The sequence below is a fragment of the Leptodactylus fuscus genome, chromosome 1 (genome assembly GCF_031893055.1).
Source record: "Leptodactylus fuscus isolate aLepFus1 chromosome 1, aLepFus1.hap2, whole genome shotgun sequence".
In the NCBI taxonomy this organism is placed as follows: domain Eukaryota; kingdom Metazoa; phylum Chordata; class Amphibia; order Anura; family Leptodactylidae; genus Leptodactylus; species Leptodactylus fuscus.
Window position 1 is genome coordinate 209,525,617 of NC_134265.1, and position 21,816 is coordinate 209,547,432.

General features: G+C 41.2%; 1 protein-coding gene across 1 annotated transcript in view; it reads left to right on the plus strand.

Moving 5' to 3' along the window:
• The window catches only part of LOC142214095 (phospholipid-transporting ATPase IK-like), a 164,883-nt gene that overhangs the window by 102,216 nt on the left and 40,851 nt on the right, over window positions 1–21,816 (plus strand). The window contains exons 19-21 of the mRNA XM_075282847.1: window positions 1,867–1,978; window positions 6,180–6,255; window positions 19,353–19,494. Coding sequence (XP_075138948.1) covers window positions 1,867–1,978; window positions 6,180–6,255; window positions 19,353–19,494 — 330 coding nt within the window. The remainder of the gene's footprint in view (window positions 1–1,866; window positions 1,979–6,179; window positions 6,256–19,352; window positions 19,495–21,816) is intronic.

The window sequence follows — 21,816 nt, forward strand, 5'->3', positions numbered from 1 at the left end:
TAGGCTGCCTATTATGCCGCTAAATGGACGGACATCGCGGCCACACCAGATTGCCGTTCGCGCTCGGCTAAAGGACCTGAGATTATGTCATCCCAGGTCTTTCAACCATGCACCAAAAGGTTCGCGCCATTGTGTGGGTGGGCACATGGACACTGTGCACGCCGGAGAAGATGGCGGCTGCTCGTGGCTCCGGAGAGTCGTGAACATATGGCCCTGCTGTCCGCGGCACCACAAGTGTCTCGGTAGTGTCAGATGGGTGTGAGTGCCGAAGGTGGCGGAGGAGATGGCGGTAGATCGCGGCTCTGGCGAGTCGCAAACATGCAGCCTTGCTGTGCTAGATATATATGCATACCGAAGATGGCGGCTGCTCCTGGCTCCGGAGAGTCGCAAACATGCGGCTTTGCTGTGCGTGGCACCCAGAGTGTATCGGCTGTGCCGGATGTGTGTGAGTACCCCGGGGGACTGTAGGGTTTGGGGCCGAGGCGGCACTCCGGAGGGGGGGAGGTGCGGGAGACAGGTTGGGGGGGTGCACAGAGATGTGCACGAAAGGAGGGGACACAGGAGAGAAGTTTGGGAGGCGCCAGGGAGGGTGGCCGCGGGAGAGGAGTTTCGGGGTCTGATATGGGGGCTAGCGGGAGGGGGAACACGGGAGGGGGGCGTCCGGGAGGTGGGTGCGTACGCATATTCAGACATGTGCCACAGCCGAGACACAGGCGCAGTCAGATCGTCACCAACAACGACACACGGACAAAGTCGCGGCAAATGCTAGTGGTTTATATTAGGATGGGTAGGGTTTATATATTGTAGGAAACAGAAAGCAAGTTAAAAAAAAAAAAAGATAAACTGAAGGATTCCCAAAGTATTTTCTCGTTGTCATTCTTACTACCATGTACCGGACTGATTAAAGTATGTAATTTTATATAATATACTGTATATAGTGTAAGCCCAAGGCTGGCCAGGTAATGGAGGGGATGTACATCTCACTCAGACTACTAAGGTGGGTGAGACGAGAAAATTCCAGAAAGAATGTTTTTCAGCAGATAACAATTGTCTACTGAGGGTTATTTCATAGTTCCTGTTACTGGGCTGGATTTTTAGGAATGGTAGGTAGGTTGGTAGTGGGACCTGTCATTCCAACCCCCTCCAGTCCACACTTTGGGCATGTTCCTGCAGCGACTCAGCTGTTGAGAGTCTCCTCATCAAGGAGGCTTAAGAAGCCAGCTCCAGCAGCAGACTGGGGGCAAAGCTTGGCTGAAGTGCTAAACAGAGAGGTCGTTTTTTTGGAGCTATGTCCTGAATGATTCTACTGGCTTTTGGATTTCTGTTATTTTAGGTGAGGTAATCTATTCTATGTTTAGTTAGAGCCTAGCCGGGCAGGTATTTAATTTTGTATTTTGTTGCTGCACTATATTTTTGAGTGAACATAAACTCTACCCTTGTTTTGGACTAAAGAAACTGGACTTGTGTGTCTATGCCACCCCACCTAGCAACCCCAGACCCTGACAATAGTGAAACCTCATCGAGATGATCACTCAACATTGCATTGACAAGTATCCTTCTAGGATAATGGTCAGTGTGCATCATATATGATGGAAATGAAAATCTGTCACAGAGAATCTGATCTGCATAAGGGGTATTCTTATCAAAGACGTGGTCAAACTGTATATATAGGTGAAGTATTATAGGCAGGAGTATTATGGGTACTTACTGTATTGTACACCATCTACTTTATCTCTAACTTGTAGAGATATGTGGATGTATAGGATTTAAAGCTGCATATTGCTCAAGCTTTATGTATTGTAAATAGGGAAAAGTATAGACGTATGTATTTAAATTGCCACCTGATCTATAGTTTGCTCTTTATAGTTACTTGGAGCTACAGCAATAGAAGATAAACTACAAGATTGTGTTCCAGAAACAATACAACTTCTGAAAAATGGCAATATTAAAGTGTGGGTGCTGACTGGAGACAAGCAAGGTAGGCGGTTAGAGAAAGATGATGTGCAAATATAATTATTGTGTGGATAACTGTATGGAATTAAATGAAGAGAAGGAAGGATTGAACCCTTGCTGTAGTAGTAGGATGGCACAACCACCAAGGGGATTAAACAGGCTCAGTGACAGACTGAAGAGCCTAGGGTCCACCAAAGGGACTTGTTCTGGAGGCCCACCCAACAACGTTTTGCTTTTAGCCTACACTCCAACTCTTCCACTGAAATCTTATATGTGCTGACCATCAAGCAACCAGCACTGTATATTACTGAATATTTTCCCTGTATCATCTTCCCCTATAGTACTGTGTATGCCAAATAGCTCCATGGCCAATTCGTGTGCAGTACTGTATGGGTTATGATGTAGCATGGAGCACCCCCCCCATATGCAATATTTTAGGGAAGGAGCTGTGATGCAGGCATAGCATACAGGGCTGCCATCAGGAATTTTGGGGTCCAATACTGGTAAAATGTGTAGCCTCCTCTCCAATAATACTCCTCACACGTTATAACATGCTCCCCAGATCATGTCCCTATCTCATTATAATGCTCCCACAGTATAGTGTTCCATAGTGGCCCCCTACAATATAATATACTCCCCACAACTGACAAAGTATAAGGCTTCACAGCAACCCCATATGGTATAACATACTCTCCAGCATAATGCTCAGGAGTTATTTTAGTGTATTGTACAGTAGAGACCTAGTACTATTTTCTGTGATGAATACCCAGACATTAAGGTGTCTAAAGGGTTTAATATATACAAGATTATAATTTTTTTTTAAAGTAAAAAAAATATAAAAATATATATACAGTACAGACCAAAAGTTTGGACACACCTTCTCATTCAAAGAGATTTCTGTATTTTCATGTCTATGAAAATTGTAGATGCACACTGAAGGCATCAAAACTATGAATTAACACATGTGGAATTATATACTTAACAAAAAAAGTGTGAAACAACTGACAATATGTCTTATATTCTAGGTTCTTCAAAGTAGCCACCTTTTGCTTTGATTCCTGTTTTGCACACTCTTGGCATTCTCTTGATGAGCTTCAAGAAGTAGTCACCTGAAATGGTCTTCCAACAGTCTTGAAGGAGTTCCCAGAGATACTTAGCACTTGTTGGCCCTTTTACCTTCACTCTGCGGTCCAGCTCACTCCAAACCATCTCAATTGGGTTCAGGTCTGGTGACTGTGGTGGCTAGGTCATCTGGTGTAGCACCCCATCACTCTCTCCTTCTTGGTCGAATAGCCCTTACACAGCCTGGAGGTGTAGTTGGGGTCATTGTCCTGTTGAAAAATAAATGATGGTCCAACTAAACACAAACTGGATGGAATAGCATGCCGCTGCAAGTTACTGTGGTAGCCATGCTGGTTCAGTATGCCTTCAATTTTGAATCCCCAACAGTGTCACCAGCAAAGCACCCCCACACCATGACACCACCTCCTCCATGCTTCACGGTGGGAACCAGGCATGTAGAGTCCATCCGTTCACCTTTTCTGCATCGCACAAAGACTCGGTGGTTGGAACCAAAGATCTCAAATTTGGACTCATCAGACCAAAGTACAGATTTCCACTGGTCTAATGTCCATTCCTTGTGTTCTTTAGCCCAAACAAGTCTCTTCTGCTTGTTGCCTGTCCTTAGCAGTGGTTTTCTAGCAACTATTTTACCACATACCTGCTGCACAAAGTCTCCTCTTAACAGTTGTTGTACAGATGTGTCTGCTGCTAGAACTCTGTGTGACATTGACCTGGTCTCTAATCTCAGGTACTGTTAACCTGCGATTTCTGAGGCTGGTGACTCGGATGAACTTATCCTCTGCAGCAGAGTTGACTCTTGGTCTTCCTTTCCTGAGGCGGTCCTTATGTGAGCCAGTTTCTTTGTGGCGCTTGATAGTTTTTGCAACTGCACTTGGGGACACTTTCAAAGTTTTCCCAATTTTTCGGACTGACTGACTTTCATTGCTTAAAGTAATTATGGCCACTCGTTTTTCTTTACTTAGCTGCTTTTTTCTTGCCATAATAAAAATTCTTACAGTCTATTCAGTAGGACTATCAGCTGTGTATGCACCTGACTTCTGCACAACACAACTGATGGTCCCAATCCCATTTATAAGGCAAGAAATCTCACTTATTAAACCTGATAGGGCACAACTGTGAAGTAAAAACCATTTCAGGTGACTACCTCTTGAAGCTCATCAAGAGAATGCCAAGAGTATGCAAAGCAGGAATCAAAGCAAAAGGTGGCTTTGAAGAACCTAGAATATAAGACATATTGTCAGTTGTTTCACACTTTTTTGTTAAGTATATAATTCCACATGTGTTAATTCATAGTTTTGATGCCTTCCGCCTGAATCTACATTTTTCATTGTCATGAACATACAGAAATCTCTTTGAATGAGAAGGTGTGTCCAAACTTTTGGTCTGTACTGTATATACTGTGTGTGTATGTATATATATATATATATATATATATATATATATATATACAGTATATATATATAATATATATATATAAATTCATATCACTCCCCCCCCCCTTTCCTAGAACACATATAAAAGTATTTAAATACCGTGAAACACCCTGTGTCCGAAAACATCCTGTCTACAAATTTAGCAAAGTATTTTTTCCATACATTGAACACCATAGCGGGAAATAAAATCATAGGTGCCAAACCACATCTTTTTCGCTGTTTTGCCTTTCATAAAATTTGAATAAAAAGTGTTAAAGGCAATAGACATTTCCCAAAATGATAAAATTATTAAAATGACCATTTTGTAAGAGTTTGCCAATTGTATTTTCCACAATTACATGTCTATACAATCACATATGTGTGACTGCAAACAATTGTATTGAATAACTTTTCAATGGTACAGTATATGGTTGTCTGGAAATCAAATGTATGACAAAGGGACACTCCACATCTTTTTAGCTAGTGATAGCCTTTGGGCACATTAGATGTACATAATATACTGAGTATAATCCTACTTTTTTGATGGTTGTAATCATGTAATGTATGAAAAACATTGTTATCCTTAAGAGCTGAATGATAGATGTGGTTACTTATGCTTCAGGCTGGAGTATGATGCTATGTGATAAGATGACTCCTGCACCCAGGATAAGACCCCATTGTGTGTAAAGAAGTAACACATGCTTGGCTCCTTGCCAGAAGATATATGGAACTGCTTAAACTTTCTTCTTTGTATGATTGAGATGTACTACACCAATCAGGAACAAACACAGGACTGTTCTTATCTCTCTTCCTTTCTCTGCTGCTATTTAACTCCACGTTGTCTTAAATAAACTATGTCGGTACACATCCTTTCCGCTGAGAGAGGAACTAATGCCAACATTATGAGTGCTGTTATTTCCTTACTGCTGGCACTCAGCCTTATATTAGGACAACTACAGTTACCCAGCATTACTAGTCATTTGGTCAAAAACAGGGCCTCTGATCTTATCACTTTTGAATCCACACAGAAAAAAAGACAGAAAATCAACCAAGTATCAAATATACTATAGTTAGGCAGCCTTCACACGGAGTTATGCTCCGCTCATTCTGTACGTAAAACTCGTTCAGAATGAGAGCATAAAAACCAGCTCCCATTGACTTGAATGGGTGCCCGCATATGTGCACTCCCCATTGAAATCAATGGGAGACTTTTTTCCCTATTGCTTTCAATGTGATACGCGGGTATGGGAGCTGGTTTTTGACGCGCTCATTCTGAACGAGTTTTACGTTCAGAATGAGCGGAGCATATACTCCGTGTGAAGGCTCCCTTACAACGGTTTGTAAACTAGGGTTAGGGTCAGTTCACACAGAGTTTTTTGGCGAGGATTTTGACACTTAATCCGCCTCAAAATCAGACTCCTTAAAAAGCCTCTCAAGAGAACTCTGAAAAGGGAACCCATTGAAGTCAATGGGAGGCTTTTTTTTCAGCACTGAAATTCCACACCAAATTCCTCACTATTCCCCGTAGGTATAATTGTAACAGAAAGTATACAGAGAAAACCTCTGCAAACTTTCTGTCTAAAATGCTGCGGGAACCACTATGTGTTGCCGCCGCGGTTTTTCCCGTAGCACTTTTTTGCTGGGGTACGTCTCGTGGGGCCTTAGCCTAAATGTCTTTTTGCTAAATGCTGTGCAATTATTACAATTATCATTACATATTATTTCAAACAGAAACTGCAATCAACATTGGTTTCTCATGTCGACTTCTAACGGATGACATGGAAATTTTGGAAGAAGATCAGATTTGGTAACCTTTTTAACACTTTTTTAAAAAAACATTTCTAGCTATTTAAATGTGAATAATTCCTATGTAGATAAGTCCATATAAATATATGGTAAAATATTATTTAAAATGTAACCCAACAATTAGTTAATTATATGAGGTATATTGGAGATGACAGTCAATAATATCAATAGCACATTGACTTGCAGAGTTTCTCATGAACCAATAGACATGCTCATCCCTTTAGCATACTTAATCCCTTTGAGTTTGAGGTTTTTAGTTTTTTCATTGCTGTATGTTCAATTTTGTTTTTTTTCCTGTCTACATACTGTAGCTGTATGAGGGCTTGGTTTTTGCAGAACCAGTTATATTTTCCAGTGTTACCGTTTTGCGGTACATACAAAATTTTGATAATCTTTTCTCAACTTTTTCTGGAGGATTGGGAAAAATACCAAAATCCCACCATTTTTACATTTAAAATGTTGTTCCACTCACTGTTACTTCTTTTCCCCAACAGAAACACTTTGGGGAAAAAAAATGTTTTTGTGTCATATTCTGACACCTATATTTCATTTTTCAGTTGGCAAAGAGAGGGCTTGTGTTTGTATGTAAAATATTAGCTTTTGTTGGTGTTTTGGGGAACATACTGAATAATTTTTTATGAATTATTTTTGGAAACAAGGTAACCAAGAACAGCAATTCTGACATTGTTTTTACATAAGCATTACTCTCCTCTTCTTCACCCCATCCTCCAAATGGCAAGGTCTCAATTTATCAGCCTTCAGTTGCGGTACTCTAGCAATGACATAAGTGGTACACCGCATGGACATTGCAGGCAACACCTTGTCTCAGCATTGACATGCAATAGTTGGTCACATCATCAGTGAAAAGATTTCAGTACTGCAGCAATGATACAACCAAGTACTGTACATTATTATTAAGGTTAGTGAATGACTGTAGGCCCTTGGGATTATGGGGAATGGTCCCTGCTGGTAAACTAACTGCAACCAGCCACACTATAAGAAACCATGGCCATACATCTGGATAGCTGTTTATGTGAATGTGAAAGGGAATGGTATCAGCCTCCACTCTTCTGCCTTCACCGGAGCCCACTCCTGAGCCACATCCTCAACCAATGCAACTTGGTTCCATCATGTCGGCTTGTGACGAGAGAATATTTTGGAGAAATTGAGGGTTACGTTTTTATTGCAGGGATGCTGATCATATCTTGAAAAATTTTTCCAAGCGTCCTGTGGCAGAAAACTTCAGCACATAGGTGGTTTTCGGGAAGATCACCTGGGCAAACAAGTATTTTCCATGATTTCTCTGCAGAAATTCACATTTTGTCACCTTAAAACCACAAACTTAATGTATTTTATTTGATATTTTAGTGGTAAACCAACACAAAGTAACAGATAATTATGAAGTAGAACTAAAATGATGGTGATGCATGGTTTTCAAAATTTTAATCAAATAAAAATCTGAAAAATGTTATATGCAAAAGTATTCAGCCCCTTATATCAATATTTTGTAGAGCCACCTTTCGCTGCAATTACAGCTCCAAGTCTTTTGGAGCATGTCTCTACCAGCTTTGTGCATCTAGAGACCGAGATTTTTGCCCATTCTTCTTTGCAAAAATAGTTCAAGCTCAGCCAGATTGGATGGAGAGCGTCTGTGAGCAGCAATTTTCATGTCTTGCCACAGATGCTCAATTTGATTTACAGTTAGGGCCAGAAATATTTGGACAGTGACACAAGTTTTGTTATTTTAGCTGTTTACTAAAACATGTTCAGAAATACAATTATATATATAATATAGGCTGAAAGTGCACACTCCCAGCTGCAATATGAGAGTTTCCACATCCAAATCGGAGAAAGGGTTCAGGAATCATAGCTCTGTAATGCATAGCCTCCTCTTTTTCAAGGGACCAAAAGTAATTGGACAATGGGCTCTAAGGGCTGCAATTAACTCTGAAGGTGTCTCCCTCGTAAACCTGTAATCAATGAAGTAGTTAAAAGGTCTGGGGTTGATTCCAGGTGTGTGGTTTTGCATTTGGAAGCTGTTGCTGTGACCAGACAACATGCGGTCAAAGGAACTCTCAATTGAGGTGAAGCAGAACATCCTGAGGCTGAAAAAAAAGAAAAAATCCATCAGAGAGATAGCAGACATGCTTGGAGTAGCAAAATCAACAGTCGGCTACATTCTAAGAAAAAAGGAATTGACTGGTGAGCTTGGGAACTCAAAAAGGCCTGGGCGTCCACGGATGACAACAGTGGTGGATGATCGCCGCATACTTTCTTTGGTCAAGAAGAACCCGTTCACAACATCAACTGAAGTCCAGAACACTCTCAGTGAAGTAAGTGTATCTGTCTCTAAGTCAACAGTAAAGAGAAGACTCCATGAAAGTAAATACAAAGGGTTCACATCTAGATGCAAACCATTCATCAATTCCAAAAATAGACAGGCCAAAGTTAAATTTGCTGAAAAACACCTCAAGAAGCCAGCTCAGTTCTGGAAAAGTATTCTATGGACAGGTGAGACAAAGATCAACCTGTACCAGAATGATGGGAAGAAAAAAGTTTGGAGAAGAAAGGGAACGGCACATGATCCAAGGCACACCACATCCTCTGTAAAACATGGTGGAGGCAACGTGATGGCATGGGCATGCATGGCTTTCAATGGCACTGGGTCACTTGTGTTTATTGATGACATAACAGCAGACAAGAGTAGCTGGATGAATTCTGAAGTGTACTGGGATATACTTTCAGCCCAGATTCAGCCAAATGCTGCCAAGTTGATCGGACGGCGCTTCATAGTACAGATGGACAATGACCCCAAGCATACAGCCAAAGCTACCCAGGAGTTCATGAGTGCAAAAAAGTGGAACATTCTGCAATGGCCAAGTCAATCTCCAGATCTTAACCCAATTGAGCATGCATTTCACTTGCTCAAATCCAGACTTAAGACGGAAAGACCCACAAACAAGCAAGACCTGAAGGCTGCGGCTGTAAAGGCCTGGCAAAGCATTAAGAAGGAGGAAACCCAGCGTTTGGTGATGTCCATGGGTTCCAGACTTAAGGCAGTGATTGCCTCCAAAGGATTTGCAACAAAATATTGAAAATAAAAATATTTTGTTTGGGTTATGTTTATTTGTCCAATTACTTTTGAGCTCCTAAAATGTGGAGTGTTTGTAAAGAAATGTGTACAATTCCTACATTTTCTATCAGATATTTTTGTTCAACCCTTCAAATTAAACGTTACAATCTGCACTTGAATTATGTTGTAGAGGTTTCATTTCAAAACCAATGTGGTGGCATGCAGAGCCCAACTCGCGAAAATTGTGTCACTGTCCAAATATTTCTGGCCCTAACTGTAGGTCTGGACTTTGACTGGGCCATTCTAGCACATGAATATGCAGCATCCCAGAGCAATACTGCTATTTGTCTTGTGTTTGTTACATGTACTCCGGTATTGTCTTGTGTGTCTTGTCTGTGTATGTGTCTATGGTGAAGCACATTGTATCCACCATTTTACTGTACATACGCACTTATCTTTGCATCTTCTTGCTGTTTGTATGATGCATACTACCTCATGACCAATCACAGGCCACAGGGCGGGGCTTAAGGAAAGGGTTTATATTATCTAGCAGCTGTAGGAAAATTAGTTCCAGATGTTAGTGGTCCAATCCAATGGTTGGAAGTCCAGTAGTTCAGAAGTATAGAAGTTCAGATCTACTTGCACCGTTCCAGCACCAGAAGCCTTGCTGAGTGAGACAGCAGGAGAATTCATGCTAGCAGCTAAAGGTCAAAGCCATCTTATTCCAAGCTTTGTGAACATAGGAAAAAAAGATAGGGGGCACTCACCAAGGCTGGATATTATTAAATAACGAGTCCTTTATTCAACATGTCATAAAAGCAAGGGAGGAATAGATGGCAGCTGGACAATGAGACTGGGAACAGCCGTTTTGCGCTGCTAGCGCTTTCTGAAACCATACCTCCCAACCGTCCAGAGGACGCAGATCTGAGTTGAACACATACGCGGCTGAAGCAAGGAGCTGACACAGTTCAGCTCCTTGCTTTGCTGCTGAACGCCGCCTACTGGCTTGTAGACGCAATGTGATGACATCACATCGCGTTTACAACTGTGCGCCAGTGACAGAGGCGCGGAGAAAGCAGCGGGGGAACAAGGAGAAGATAAGTGTAATGTGGAGGTGGAACGTGAAACTGGGGGCAGATGAAGGAGAGGACGGCATGACACTGGGGGCAGAGATGGAGGGGACATGAATCTGGGGGCAGAGATGGGGGGACATGAATCTGGGGGCAGAGATGGAGGGGACATGAATCTGGGGGCAGAGATGGAGGGGACATGAATCTGGGGGCAGAGATGGAGGGGACATGAATCTGGGGGCAGAGATAGGGGACATGAATCTGGGGACAGAGATGGGGGGACATGAATCTGGGGGCAGAGATGAAGGGGACATGAATCTGGGGGCAGAGATGGAGGGGACATGAATCTGGGGGCAGAGATGGGGGACATGAATCTGGGGACAGAGATGGAGGGGACATGAAACTGGGGGCAGAGATGGAGGGGGGACATGAAACTGGGGGCAGATGAAGGGTGTATATGAAACTGGGAGAGAGATAGAGGGGAGACATATAATTTACGGATGACTGTAGGAGGACTATACTGTGTGCGGGCACATTAAAAATTTATGAGAATGGGCGGAGTCAACACAAGAGTGGACGGGGCTAAATTTGCCACTGCACGCTACGTGCGCCGCACATTTTGTCCCTCTTTCGGTTCTTCAAAAGTTGGGAGGTATGTGAAACCATCCATATCCATATTGTTATGGATGGTTTCAGAAAGCGCTAGGAGCACGAAACGGCTGTTCCCAGTCTCATTGTCCAGCTGTCATCTATTCCTCCCTTGCTTTTATGACATGTTGAATAGAGCACTAGTTTTTTTAATCATATCCAGCCTTGGTGAGTGCCCCCTATCTTTTTTCCTATGTTCACAAAGTCACAATAACTGTTTATTCTTGGGTGTAGAGCACCACCATTCACAAGGCTAAGCCAATTTTGGCTACAAGACCCTTTATTAATGCCACCTCATCATACGCTGTGAGAGAAGGAAAGAAAAAATAACCTATAATGAAGGATATGCTTTTGTGTCAGTAGTGCCACCCATTTTTTTTAATTTTGTTACATCTTATTCCAAGGTATAGCCAGAAGCTGCCCCGGAGTTAGTGAGAGAACTTTGGGGGTTCCCGAGAGACATTGGTGTCCATGCCATTAGGAGTTACAGAGATACCTTACAGGAGTGTTCCATATCAGGGCCCATAGCCCCTTACAGTCCCCTATCTGCTTAGTTAGGGAGTGGTACGAGAGGAGGAGAGGAGAACAGTACGTCAAGTACTACAGTGTCTATATTGTGTGGCTAAACTCTTAAGTCTTGGACATTGTGTATGGAACTGTATCCTGAGTGTCATCTTGCAAAGCTGCTAGAGAATCTGTTGGCGTTGCTCAATAACAGTTATTTTAGTTTACCCTACCACCGCTGGGCTCCTGAGTCGTTGCCTGCATCACCATCAGGGAACCCCCTGCACAACATCCACACGGCTCAGTATCCAGAGGTCCCCTCTCCCACAAGGAGTGCCCGGGGAAAAACAAGAACTGCAGGAATCCCCTTTTTCTGCACAGCCTCGAGGAGGATTTGGAGTGTGAGTAGCGCACCACGCCTATCAAGCGGCACAGCCCATGTCGCCGTATTCCGCACTCTCTGATCCCCTCCACTGGGTTGCTGCAAATATTCCTTGATCTAAGCCATTCCATTGAAGCTCTGGCAGTATGTTTAGGATCATTGTCTTGCTGGAAGGTGAATCTCCTTCCCAGTCTCAAGTCTTTTACATCCTGCAACAGATTTTTTTCTAGTATTGCCCTGTATTTAGCTCCATTCATCTTCCCATCTACTCTGACCAGCTTCCCTATCCCTACTGAAGAAAAGCATCCCGGCACAATGATGCTGCCACAACTTTGTTTCACAGTGGGTATGGTGTGTTCAGGAAAATGAGCAGTATTACTTTTCCGCCACACGTATGTCTTTGCATTTAGGCTAAAAAGTTCAACTTTGGTCTCATCTGATCAGAGCACCTTCTTCCACATGTTTACTTTGTCCCATATATGGCATGTGGCAAATTGAAAATGGCACTTCTTATGTCTTTCCCTTCAACAATGGTTTTCTTCTTGCTACAAAGGCTACGTGCACAACTTATAGATGTCCTGTAGACAGATTTTCCCACCTGAGCTGTTGATTTCTACACCTCCTCCAAAGTAACCATGGGCCTCTTGGCTTCTTCTCTGATCAATGCTCTCCTTGCTTGATCTTCAGGTGGACGGCCATGTCTTAGTAGGTTTTCAGTTGTAGAATACTTTTCCATTTTTGAATGATGGATTGAACAGTGCTCCTTGGGATGCTGCAAGCTTGGGACATGTTTTTAGAATCTAACCCTACTATAAACTTCCCCACAACTTCAAAATCTCTGACCTGTCTGGTTAGTTCCTTGGTCTTCATGAATGTTGTTTGTTCACTAGTGTTCTCTAACAAACCACTGAGGCCTTCACAGAACAGGTGTATTTATACTGAGACTAAATTACACACAACTGGACTCTATTAACCAAGTGACTTCTGAAGACAATTGATTGCACTGGAATTTATTTAGGGGTATCAGAGTACTGGAGGCTGAATACTTTTGCATATCACACTTTTCAGATTTTTATTTGATTTGAAAGTATCATTTTCCTTCCACTACACAATTATATGCTATTTTGTATTGGATGATATGAAATCTCAATAAGATACATATAAGTTTGTGATTGTAAGGTGACAAAATGTGAAAAAGTTGAACGGGTATGAATACTTTTGCAAGCCACTGTAGGTAATGCTTTTGTCGATTGTGGGTCAGTGGCCAACTTTCTGGATTTGCAGGTTGCGCAGATTTTGGGCGTGCCACTATTCTCTCTCACTAATTCAGTCTTTGTAACTGTGATTGATAACGCACCACTTTCCCAGTGATCTGTTAAGTTTGCTACACCTCTAATTACTATTCTTTACTATTCTTGTAGGTACTGTTCAGAAATGTTCTTTTGAGAATAAAGATAAAGTTTATGTATTCCTCTTCCTCTACTTTTGTAACAAGAAATGTACTGCATGTCCTTTCTACACTGTCAACCAAGTCTTCACCTTCACTGACACTGATCTCTAGTAGCAATGTGGCACCAGCTGAGAAACACATTTCTTCTAATTTAAGTCTGCTTACTCGTCCTCTTTTTAATGAGTTGACTGAGAATCATGCCATCATTTTTTTTTTTTTTAGAAAAGTTGTAACTACTTTTACAATATATGGCTTTTAATGGGCATTGGGGCAATGTTTTGAATGGCAGCCATCACTTTTCAGAAATGCAACAATGCCAAGTGCTATAACCACTCCATTTGTACATGCCCAGTTCCAACACCAAGTGAGGCCTATCTGCCTGCAAACAAGCAAGATTTCTGGCTCTCACAGACCTGTAACTTCATCTTTAAAGGGTCTCTATCATTTGGAAATTGTGGTTTTACATAGTGATATGTCTGAATAGCCTTTAAAAAGGCTATTCAGGTGGTGCTAATAGATTTTGAAAAGACTCCCCCCGTATTTTTTTTACATATCGGTAAATGAACCTCTCCGTGCACCCTGAGCATTCCCCAAGCCATTGTGCACCCCCCCCCCCCCGCGTCATACCTTGGTAACGCCCCCCCCCCCTTTGCTTGTGCTCCAAGATGCCCTCCTCCTCCGTTGTTGTAACCGCCTCCATTCTTGTAGCCTCGATCCCTGCGCTTTGAAATCTCGGGCATTCACAGTAACTCTCCCTTCTGAGCGCTACTGCACATGCCCGAGTGCTATTTTCTTATGGACAATGGAAGAAAGCGCACAAGAAAATGGCGCCCGGGTATGTGCAGTAGCGCTCACAAGGGAGCATTACTGCGCATGCCGGAGATTTCAAAGTTCAGGGATCGAGGATACAAGAATAGCCAGTGTAACTACTTACTGATACTGGCTCCTGGAGGCTGCTGTGAGCAGGGTGGCCAACATCCTTTTACAGTTGGTTCATAGACTAGTCAATCTGATTTGACTATAAAAGGCTGGTCCTGAGTCCAGTCCTTACTGCCCCTAGAAGAGGCTGTGAATACAGTGAAACGCATTTTGGGTGTTTAAAATGTGTGTATGTTGAGGGATAGAATTTATCCACCACACAGTTGCCCACAATAACACACATCAAATATTACGCCAGCAGACTGCTAATGGTAATACCGGTAGGAGGTAGTCAGATTCTATTTCATCCACATGTATTTTTGCTGTGGCCAGGTGGCGTGCTGCTATCGCCACCAGACCTCACAGAAGTGATAGTGATTCTTTTTTTTTATTTGCACCTGCGGCACCTCTACTTATCCTGCTCCTTACAGTGAGCAGTATTATGGATGTATTCTGTTAGAGAAATACACGCAGGAGGTGATTCAATGCCATTTTCACCTACCAAAGGCCTGGTGGCACATATATATACAGTCCTATGAAAAAGTTTGGGCACCCCTATTAATCTTAATCATTTTTAGTTCTAAATATTTTGGTGTTTGCAACAGCCATTTCAGTTTGATATATCTAATAACTGATGGACACAGTAATATTTCAGGATTGAAATGAGGTTTATTGTACTAACAGAAAATGCGCAATATGCATTAAACCAAAATTTGACCGGTGCAAAAATATGGGCACCTCAACAGAAAAGTGACATTAATATTTAGTAGATCCTCCTTTTGCAAAGATAACAGCCTCTAGTCGCTTCCTGTAGCTTTTCATCAGTTCCTGGATCCTGGATGAAGGTATTTTGGACCATTTCTTTCTACAAAACAATTCAAGTTCAGTTAAGTTTGATGGTCGCCGAACATGGACAGCCCGCTCTCAAATGATCTGAAAACAAAGATTGTTCAACATAGTTGTTCAGGGGAAGGATACAAAATGTTGTCTCAGAGATTTAACCTGTCAGTTTCCACTGTGAGGAACATAGTAAGGAAATGGAAGACCACAGGGACAGTTCTTGTTAAGCCCAGAAGTGGCAGGCCAAGAAAAATATCAGAAAGGCAGAGAAGAAGAATGGTGAGAACAGTCAAGGACAATCCACAGACCACCTCCAAAGAGCTGCAGCATCATCTTGCTGCAGATGGTGTCACTGTGCATCAGTCAGCAATACAGCACACTTTGCACAAGGAGAAGCTGTATGGGAGAGTGATGAGAAAGAAGCCGTTTCTGCACGTACGCCACAAATAGAGTTGCCTGAGGTATGCAAAAGCACATTTGGAGAAGCCAACTTCATTTTGGAAACAAAGATTGAGTTGTTTGGTTATAAAAAAAAAGGCGTTATGCATGGCGTCCAAAAAGAAACAGCATTCCAAGAAAAACACTTGCTACCCACTGTAAAATTTGGTGGAGGTTCCATCATGCTTTGGGGCTGTGTGGCCAATGCCGGCACCGGGAATCTTGTTAAAGTTGAGGGTCGCATGGATTCCACTCAGTATCAGCAGATTCTTGAGAATAATGTTCAAGAATCAGTGACGAAGTTGAAGTTACGCCGGGGATGGATATTTCAGCAAGACAATGATCCAAAACACTGCTCCAAATCAACTCAGGCATTCATGCAGAGGAACAATTACAATGTTCTGGAATGGCCATCCCAGTCCCCAGACCTGAATATCATTGAACATCTGTGGGATGATTTGAAGCGGGCTGTCCATGCTCGGCGACCATCTAACTTAACTGAACTTGAATTGTTTGTCCAAAATACCTTTATCCAGGATCCAGGAACTGATTAAAAGCTACAGGAAGCGACTAGAGGTTGTTATCTTTGCAAAAGGAGGATCTACTAAATATTAATGTCACTTTTCTGTTGAGGTGCCCATATTTTTGCACCTGTCAAATTTTGGTTTAATGCATATTGCACATTTTCTGTTAGTACAATAAACCTCATTTCAATCCTGAAATATTACTGTGTCCATCAGTTATTAGATATATCAAACTGAAATGGCTGCTGCAAACACCAAAATATTTAGAACTAAAAATGATTAAGATTAATAGGGGTGCCCAAACTTTTTCATAGGACTGTAGCTACTAAGCCTTAAAGGAGATTCAGTGGCATCCTCCTCTTGTTTGCATCCTATCACTTGCTTTGTATATGAAATACTAATTTAAGTGGAGTTTAGAGCATATAGTTCCTGTGCCCAGGTATGATGTGCTCCTCTTGTAGGACTTGATCAACATGCCTTGAAGTATGGTTTAACAGGCTTTTATTATATATAGATTCTTTTTCGGGGTTTGATTGCATACAAGCAACAACCACCCCTTCATCAGATCTGTCACCTAGAGTAGAAGCTTGGTTTGTGATGACCAAGCTTCTACTCTAGGCGAGAGAGATCTGGTGAAGGGGTGGTTGTTGCTTGTATGCAATCAAACCCCGAAACACATAATCAATATATAATAAAAACCTGTTAAACCATACCTCAAGGCATGTTGATCAAGTCCTATAAGAGGAGCACATCATACCTGGGCACAGGAACTATATGCTCTAAACTCCAGTGGTCACATGACTGGCGATCCCAGTTGGATTCATCTTCAGCCTAAAAGGATCTCACGCAAATAAAGTACATCACCTGGATTGGGTTTTGCAATTTTCCTCAAGATTTGGAGGAGATTCTTGGGTGATTTTGCAGCTCACTATTGAGCAGAAGTAGTGCAACTCTTCTACCTCTTGCCCTCCACTACATCCAAATACCAATTTAAGACGTGTCACTACAGTGATCTAATGCAAGAAACACTACACATAGTGCCCCTTACTTGTACTTACCAATACTTCCTTAGTCACTTAGACACCCTTTTTAGATGGTAACGTCCATCAGCCACTTCATAGATAGCATTCCATAGCAAACATACTTACTACTAAGCTCCTTTTCAGCAGTTGGAGAATATTTGCTTTCTTGTCTAGTTTGGTATAGTTATTAGACTGTAACTTATATTGACTATTCTTTTATTTACAACAGTGTGTGAAGTTGATCTGTGGAGATTACATGTTATTTTGATAGAGGTGTATAGGTAATGAAGTTGGAAGTAATGCCAGTGTGTTGTGTGTAAAAGATGGAAGAGAGCTGACAAAAGGGGTGAGAATTTTGTCAATATAGATGCCCATGTTTTGGCAAAGCGAGCCCACCCCCGAGACGATCGGTCGCCCCTTTAGGGGAATTGTCCCCTTGTGTAATTTAGGTAGGGAGTAGAAGGTGGCAATACGCGGATGACTCGGTAACTCGGCCAATTCATCACGTGAACAATTGAGATGAACAGGTTGCAAAAACAAATTTTGTAAATCCTGTAGAACCAATTCAGAAAAGACATCCAAGCAAGAAACATCCCTGACTGGGGATGTATTCTTACTCTTTAAATTCGTAAATGGGCCAATATCCGAAATTTCAGGTGGATCATCTGATAGGCCATATAACAACCGAACATCAGATAACATGAGATATGTTAGCAAATTCACGTTTTTCTTTTAGACTGAAATATTTATACCCTTTTAGGGGAATTACACAAGGGGACAATTCCCCTAAAGGGGAGACCTATTGTCTCGAGGGTGGGCTCGCTTTGCCAAAACGTGGGCATCTACTGTATATTGACAAAATTCTCGCCCCTTGTGTCAGCTCTCTTCCATCTTTTACGGGAGATACGGTGGACCTCTTGAAGAGATTGGAGGACCTACATATCGATGATAACTGTATTTTGGCCTCTATTGATGTAGAGGCCTTGTACTCGTCCATCCTTGGTTCAGTGGATTCTGTTACCTGTTGCAGAAGCCATTTCTTCTATTATTGTCTTTGACTGGTTCATGTGGTTTTATGGGCATGTATTAAAAGTTACATTTTATTATTAATAATTATTCTTTTTTTGGATTGTAATTTAGTCATTGAATAATTGTGTTATCCACTGGTTCTCTTTTGGTGATGATCTCCAGTAGAAGGCATCAAAACTGTAATCCCAGCACACTGCTAGGTTTGTAGGAGACCAAAATGTAATTACCTGCAACCTAGAACAATATGTATAATTATATGCATTAATACATATTCTTATGGGCAGTTTATCACTTTGCTGTCACCTACTGACCAAAGTTAGTTACTTCAGATGTATTGGTTCACATCTTTACACAAAGGTGTCATGATGTCCAAAAACCAAAATATTTAAATCTATGCTCCAAAAGCCACATAGTGCTCCTTCACATTTGCACTGATGAATGTGTTATCTGTCTGGAGTACACTGGGGACACCAAAGTCTCGATTATTTTCCCAGTAAAGAAAAGCACAATTATATTTATATTTGATATTCCTGACCATGTTCCAACACGGAGATCAAAGTTAGGGTTCGTGGTCATGGAGTTAACGCGAGTGCATTTTATCATAATACACGTGTATAGAATACACGTGTTAAAATAACACACCCACTGACTTCAAAGCGACGCTTTTTTGATGCGTTTTTTACACATGTAAAAAATTTCATTGAATTTAATGGGAGTGTTATTTTAACACGTATATTCTATACACGTGTATTATGCTAAAATGTGCTTGTGTTAACTCCGTGTGCACGATACCTTGATGTGTTATTTTTTGTGTGGCAACCAGAAAAAAAAAAAAAAATCCACAAGAATTAGAACAGAATTTTATCCCGTGAAAATTAAGCCCTCATACAGCTACCTCAAGCACAGTGTTAAAAAGGTATGGATCTTGGAATGTGAGGCTGAAAAAAAAATTGTTTATTTTTTAAACTTGTTAAAAAGGAGCTAAATTATAAAATAATAGTATATGAGTCAGTTTATTGAGCAACTGCACAAAAGTCATATATGCTGCTGATAGATTAGGTTGCAAATAAATGATGTTAGTTTAAAGCTTAAACCTAAACCTACTCTGTCTAACTAATTTCTAATCTTGCAAACAACAGTTTAATACACATTAATGCATTTTGTGTTAACATTATGAAACCTGGTTTGCTTACATCATAGTGATATCCTAGATGATTATTGGGAGCACAACAACAATCTCTCTGGCAGTGGGCAAGATCTTCTTGATAACAACATTTTCAAAAAACATGTAGCCACCTTTCAATCCAGAAAGATGGCACTCGTGGTGACGGGTGATTTCATGGTAAGTAAAAAAAAGCTCTTGCTCTTTCAGATGTGACATAATTTTGTGATTCTCAATTATACTCAGTATGAATGTACTAACCAGGGGTCCCAAGAAATCAAGTAGCCATGGGGTCCATAGCAAAACTTGTAACGAGGCCCTATTCTTACCACCTTAAGCAGAAAGTTCATAACTTCAAAAGTGTATGGTTATTTTTATCTTCATAACATCCATAGTTTTACAGTAAAAATAATATTCCTGGAATTATAGACTAGATTAACCTTACTCTTGAAGATAAAAAGGGGTATTCCCATGTACATAATCATATCTATATTTGTAGATAATTAAAAGTTAAACATTTTTGCAAATATAAGTAATTAAAAATTCTGCAAAGTTTTAAAGATTTTCTCTAACTTTCTTAGTGGTGACAGTCTGTTATTTTGATCAGTTGCCAATGGTTACGACTAGAGATGAGCGAATACCGTTCGATCGAGTAGATATTCGATCGAAATTTAAGGTATTCGACATATTCGATTCCAATCGAATACCATGCGGTAAACACAGTAAAAATTCATACACCCTCCCACCTTCCCTGGCACTTTTTTTGCACCATTAACCACTTCAGTACCGGGCCAATTTGTGGTCCAGGACCAGACACATTTTAGGTTTATTTTGTAAGTGCGGTTTTGAGGGCTGTAACATTTTTCCCGTATGTCTCAGTCAACTAATTTTGCGTCTATTTTCGGGACACATAGGGCTTTATTTTTATGTTGTTTTTATTTTCGAATGTGTTTTAATTTTTTTATATTTGGGAAAATATAAACATAATAGGAGGGAAATTGTGTCTGGTTTTCAATTTTATTTTTTTTTTAATTTAATACCACAAAGTGTCACTGAAAAACTTTATAAAATAGTTTTTCCTCTCCGTTACCGTGATTTTTATTTTGTATGGTGCCGTCGGGGGTGGGGCTATAACCTTCAACAGTAATGTTTTATTAGCGTATTTTTTTATTATTATTATTATTTTATTTACATTTTTTAAAAACTTTTTTATTATATTTTTATTTTATTTTATTTTTTTTTTCAGATTGTGTCCCCATAAGGTGATAAGAGACCTTTGTGGACATTTGATCACTTTTTCTTTTGTATTGGAGGCTGATTTCCCCTGCAACTGAGGCTGGTGCATTTAGCCTCAGTTGCAGGAGGAATACAGCCTCCTGCACGCTGTATACACAGTATATAGAGCTGATCTGGGTCCTGTAGGACCCAGCAGCTCTTGCAAGATGCTGCTCCCAGCGGATCAAGTGACCGCTGGGTCAGAGGGTGGCGTCCATAGGCGTATATACAGCGCTCATTGAGAGCTGTGTACAAAGCGATCGAGATGGCAGGGAAGGGAATAAACCTTCCCTGCCATCTCTCTGGGAGCTCCGGCTGAATTTACAGCTGGCTCCCAGCTTGAGTAGCTGCACGATCTCCGTGCAGCTTCTGTGTTCTGACTGGACGTATTGGTACGCCCTGTCAGAAAAAGGCAACCACTTCCCGGATGTTTATAGTCTATGGGCGGTCCGGAAGTGGTTAACTGTGCAGGGAAGGTGGCACAGGAAGCAGGAAACGTGGGCATAAAAAAAAAATAAATAAAAGGAAAAAGTAATTGGCTGGCTAAATCAGGTGACCTCAGATTTACAGTGTTGGCCAAAAGTATTGGCACCCCTGCAATTCTGTCAGATAATACTCATTTTCTTCCAGAAAATGATTGCAATCAAATTCTTTGGTATTATTATCTTCATTTAATTTGTCTTCAATGGAAAACCACAAAAAGAATTGTCAAAAAGCCAAATTGGATATAATTCCACAGCAAACATAAAAAGGGGGTGGACAAAAGTATTGGCACATGTGATGCTTCTCTAATTTGTGTAATTAACAGCACCTGTTACTTACCGGAGGCACATAACAGGTGGTGGCAATAACTAAATCACACTTGCAGCCAGTTGAAATGGATTAAAGTTGACTCAACCTCTGTCCTTTGTCCTTGTGTGTACCACATTGAGCATGGAGAAAAGAAAGAAGACCAAAGAACTGTCTGAGGACTTGAGAAGCAAAATTGTGAGGAAGCATGAGCAATCTCAAGGTTACAAGTCCATCTCCAAAGATCTGAATGTTCCTGCATCTACCGTGCGCAGTGTCATCAAGAAGTTTAAAGCCCATGGCACTGTGGCTAACCTCCCTAGATGTGGATGGAAAATAAAAAATTGACAAGAGATTTCAACGCAAGATTGTGCAGATGGTGGATAAAGAACCTCGACTAACATCCAAACAAGTTCAAGCTGCCCTGTAGTGTCAACC